Here is a 4,891-nt window from a genome sequence, read left to right as displayed (position 1 = left end):
GATGAGCTTGAGAGAGGCTGACCTGCTTTTTGGCGCTTGCCGTGCATCCTTGGGCTGTTGGCGAATCAGCATGGATGATGAAGACTCCGTTGGTTCTCCGAGCCGAGATTTGCTCAGGATCGTTTTCAATGATGATGGCTTCTTGGGTCACTTGGACGCCACAGTCCTCATCAAGTGGCTTGGCTACAGAAATCAGGTTATGGCGGAGTTTCGGGACCAGAATCACCTCGGTAAGGTGTAGTGCACAGACCGTGCCGTTTTGGTTGACGGTCATGTGCACGGAACCAGAACCAGTGGACCTGATTGTCCTCGAACCTCCGAGCCTGACGGCCTCGGCCATGTGGTCGTCCTCGGCCTCTTGCATTGAACTGTTGGCTTGCTCCGATGGATACGCGGCAGTCTCTCTGAACATGGCCTCTTTGATTGCATCGATAGCAGATGACTTCCGATGAGCTCTGGTTCGTTGTTCTTCTTGACCATGAGAATCGGCTTGATCTTCCCCGGGGGCGGCCTCTGCCAAAACTCATTCTGGAGAACATTGCAGTCACATCCTGACCGCTTTCTCGAACTTGTCTCTTGGCCTGGATCTCGATCGACTTGATCAACTGCGACAGGGTCTGCTGATTCTCTGGACGGACTGTCCAGCCTTGCTTTAGTTGTTCCCAACTTCCTGGAAGTGAACTCAGCAGACGTGCACATTGATAATCCTCGCCAAGCTTCACCCCGTACGATGTGAGCCTGGCGATGATCGTCTTGAATCTCAGAAGATTCTCTAATGTTGACTGGGATTGGAGGTAGGTGAAGTTTGTGAGGTCGGACATGGCGTCTTCTTTGAACACGCCGTTAGTACTTGTGAATTTTCCTTTGATCAATCGCCAAATTTCTGAGGCTTCAACGGTGTCCGAATTCTCACTGAAGAGTTCAGTTGCTAAGTTTGGATGTATTGAATTGAACAGTATGTACCTTCCGGCCTTATTTCCGATGATGAAGTTCTTCTGCTGATTCTTCCCCTCAGCTGTCTTCGCCTTGGTTGCATCCGGGGGTCCCAGTGCTCCGCTCACTACTTCCCAACAGTAGGGTCCCCCATCCAGGACTGGGGGCATTGTTCGTTTCGAACTTCCCCTGCCTCAGAGCCTCACTCTCAATCCCAGCCTGCAGGTGGAAGTAGGACTTGCTAGATTCATCCCTTGAGGTGAATCCTTGCTCGAAGGACTCCCAGTTTGATGGGAGAGCGTCCAGCAGAAATGTTATTTTCAGATCATTTGGGATGTCCATTCCTAGACCAGCTAGACGGGAAATGATCTGGTTGAAGCGGAAGAGATTTTCGCCGGCGGTTTTATTCGGCTGGTAGGCGTAGCTCGTGAGTTTGGACATCGCCAGTCGTTTAAGCCCACCGTTAGTGGCGGTGAACCAACCGGTAATGTCTCTCCACATCTCAGAGGCAGCCACCGTCGCCGAATTGCCGGGAAACATGGATACAGCCAGAGCAGGCTGTAGTGACGCGAAAAGCGTACATCGAGCCGCCCGGTTACCTGCATCGTATTTCCGCTGCTGGATCACAGAAGCCTTGTCCTTTGATCCTGGGGTAGGGGGGATGAGGTCTCCCATCGCCACATCTAGTGCATATGGGTCTGCATCTAGAGCTGGTGCGATGAGCACACGCCACTCCGTGTAGTTGCTCCCGTCAAGTCTCAGGATCACAATGTCACGGCTGCGAGCTCGAGTTGCAATCTGGAGCTCGCCGATGTCTCCCGTGCCGTCATCACCCTTCTGTGGTTTAGTATCGCCTAAGCTTAGCGCTGATGGCCCGGGCTGGTCATCGCCTAAGTCACTGTAGCCGTGGGAGCTAGCGGAATCTTCCTGTGCTCGTTGTTTGTCTCGAGATGCCATTTGCACTTCTCGAGGATGCACCGTTATTTCACTAAGAACACAAACGAGTCACTCACAAAGAAAGTCTCACAATACTCGAATCTGATCACAAATATCCACAGAGTTGATCGTGCTGATAACGAATGTTGGATTTAACCCACTGGTGGTCAGTCGGTAGACTCTGGATCTGAAAGAGGCTGTGAGGCTGGAAGATCACGGCACAATAAAGAAACAGGGATTCGGTGTGAACCCTTAATAACTCCTCGTCGTGTGAGTCTTTATTACCAGTATATATACTCGGGTGGAGAGTATCACTTGTGAGTATCAACCCGGAAGACGGAAGTCTTTCAGGGTTATCCATGAACACTGAGCTGAAGGCGGAAGTCCTTCAGATCAGGGTCTTTCCGGTTACAGAACTTTCCCTAGATGCTTTCAGTAATCATACTGAGAATGTTACAGCTACACTACAGAAAACAGTAGTAATTAGTATTCTGTATTTCAACAGTTCCGTGATTTACCAATGATGAACGTCGAGATCTTGTGACGACCTGTGGCATTAGCGCACACCATCGCGGTGACTCGTTCTTTGCTACTTTTGTGCCCTGGAGCCGTCCTTTCATTCCGAGCTGCCAATGATCTGCTGGGCAAGGCCTTATAAAAGAGTCGTGTTTCATCCGCGTTGTAGATGAAATCGGGATCGAAAGCTCCGTCGTGCAGGAGACCATTGAATTCGGACACAAATCTTTCAGCAGCTTCCACGTCGGAGGACATCCTCTCACCTTGGACTTCCAATTCTCGGATCCCATGGCGGTTCTTGAACTTTCCCAACCAACCTTGACTTGCTTTGAACTCAAGGTCCCCTCCAAGCTTCTGACTGAGCTCCAGAGCTTTCTGGCAAATGATGAAGCCAGAAAGAGGAAACCCAAGGGTACGCTTCTGTACAAACCACTTGTACAAAGCCGCTTCGAGCATTTCGTCTTTCGCGGTTTTCATCACCTTGACGCTCGTTGATGCTCCTTGTTCTGTCATAGACTGGTCGAAATTCTTTGATTTTCGAAGCATTCTTCTCGATGTTGGATATTGTGCTCCTGTCGACCCCGTATCTCTCGGCCAGAGAAGCTTGAGTCTTGCCTCCTTCAAGCGATTGGAGGATTTCTTCTTTCTGCTCGAGGGTCAAAACGGTTCTGGTCTTCCTTCCGATCATGATCACGCTCAGTGTGACACAGGTGGAGGATTCACGTTTGAGGGAAAATCACAAAAATCAGCAACAGAGTTCCCGGGGAATGGAGGGGCACGCAGCTCGGACCGCTTCAGTGTACCGAATGAAACAGTCGCTCGGCTTCCAGGAGCGTTCTTCCTCTTCTCGTTGTCTCCGGTCTCTTTTCCGCCGTGCGACGAATGCTCCTCAGAGAATTTCCAGGCAGGAATGCATCCATCCATTGGAGAGTAAACACGTGTTCGATCTCAGTCGTGATTTTTTGAGTTTTTCGTGCGTTCCCCAGTGGAAAAATGGGGGTTGAGTTCTCGGACAACCAACTTAAGCAGCTACAGAAGATACTCAGAGAAGAAAACTGCGCACTCGAGGCCAGACTGCTCAAGAGGGTTGAATCCTATATCCAGCAGAAGCTGAGTGTATTTGAAGCCGAAATCAAGAACGTGGTCGATGAATCCAAAGATGAATGTACCCGTTTGAAATCCAGACTGCTTCTCATGGAAACACAACTCAAGAGAAATTTCGCTGAAATCGTGGACTTCCCGGTAATTAAAGCGGACGGCAAGACCACGTCGCCGACCCCGAGAGAGATAGTGCTCAGGATTGCCAATAAGACGAACATCTCCATCTCGGAAGATGACCTTATTGCGGCTTACCGAACGGGGAAAGTGAAAACCTGTGACGGAAACCAGTGCCAAGACATAATCGTCGAATTCAGCGGCCAGAGAGCAAGTGATCGGTTCACTGAGGGTGTTGCTAAATTCAGGAAGGAAAACGGAAAGCTAATGGCAAAACGAACATGCTCTCGGGCTGCGAACGTCGTGATCAACGTCTTCAAGCTTATCCCCCAGGAACTAAAGGCCCTACGCTGGCTGGCTAAGAGAAAACAAGAAGCATTGAGTTACAAATTCTGCTGGATAGGCCCGTCAGGCAAGCTCTTAATGAAGAAAACGGAGGGTGAGAAAGCCATTTGGATCCAGAGCGAACAAGACCTAGAAAAACTCAAGTAGATACCTCCTCCCTTACAAGCGCGCTCCCATGACGTCATCCTCTGTAAAACCGTGCCAATCAGCGCGTAAAATGTAAGGCACGCACAAGTAAGATCTAATATAAGAGTCCTAATCACATCTGTTACTGAGACGAATATGAATCTCGATGCCTGGCTGCGTGAGGGTTGCTCGGGGGGCAACACAAAATCCGCTGGTGATATACTTAAAATCCATATGTTAAATATCAGAAGTATGAACAAAAACCTTGACAGATACCTTGCCTTGTTGTTTGATGAGGGAATTCAAAATCATTGTTCTGACCGAAACCTGGCTGTACTCGGAGATTGAGGATGTGTGTAATGTACCTGGTTTTACAGCCTACTACTCGTCGAATGATCGATATAGAGCGGGAGGGGTGGCGATCTTCGTCAGTGAAAGATTGCCGAGCTGTGGAATGGAGCTGAACGCGGTCTCGGACTGTGATAGCCTGATGATTCAGATAACTCTTGGGGACATCAAGATCCAGATAGCAGCGATATACAGATCACCAACGCCCTCGGTTTCTGACATCGACATCTTCAGCACAACCTCAATGCATCAAATAATGACTTCGTTCAGCAGAGATGCTGAGTGTTTGATCATGGGCGACATGAATATATGTCTCCTGGGAACAGACGTTCATGCGGAGCGGTACTTGGACGGCCTCGCCCAGGGTGGATTCATCGCTCTCAATGAGAACCAACCAACGAGAATCGGCGAGACTTCTTGCACTCTGATTGATCACGTGTTCCATAGGCACACCGGCCGCCTAGACTGCGAG

At 49.7% G+C, this 4,891-nt stretch overlaps 1 protein-coding gene across 1 annotated transcript; it reads right to left on the bottom strand.

Annotated features, from left to right (window-relative positions):
• Nucleotides 1–2,367: 2,367 nt before the first annotated feature.
• LOC114828092 (jerky protein homolog-like) lies at nucleotides 2,368–3,073 on the bottom strand. The gene is given in 2 exon segments (XM_029110863.1): nucleotides 2,368–2,868; nucleotides 2,870–3,073. Coding segments are annotated over 2 exon segments (705 nt in total).
• Between the last annotated feature and the right edge of the window lie 1,818 nt (nucleotides 3,074–4,891).

Source organism: Galendromus occidentalis, unplaced genomic scaffold (genome assembly GCF_000255335.2).
Source record: "Galendromus occidentalis unplaced genomic scaffold, Mocc_1.1 scf7180000077126, whole genome shotgun sequence".
NCBI classification, from domain to species: domain Eukaryota; kingdom Metazoa; phylum Arthropoda; class Arachnida; order Mesostigmata; family Phytoseiidae; genus Galendromus; species Galendromus occidentalis.
Note: the sequence above shows the minus strand (reverse complement) of the source record. Positions and strands in the feature narration are given on the sequence as shown.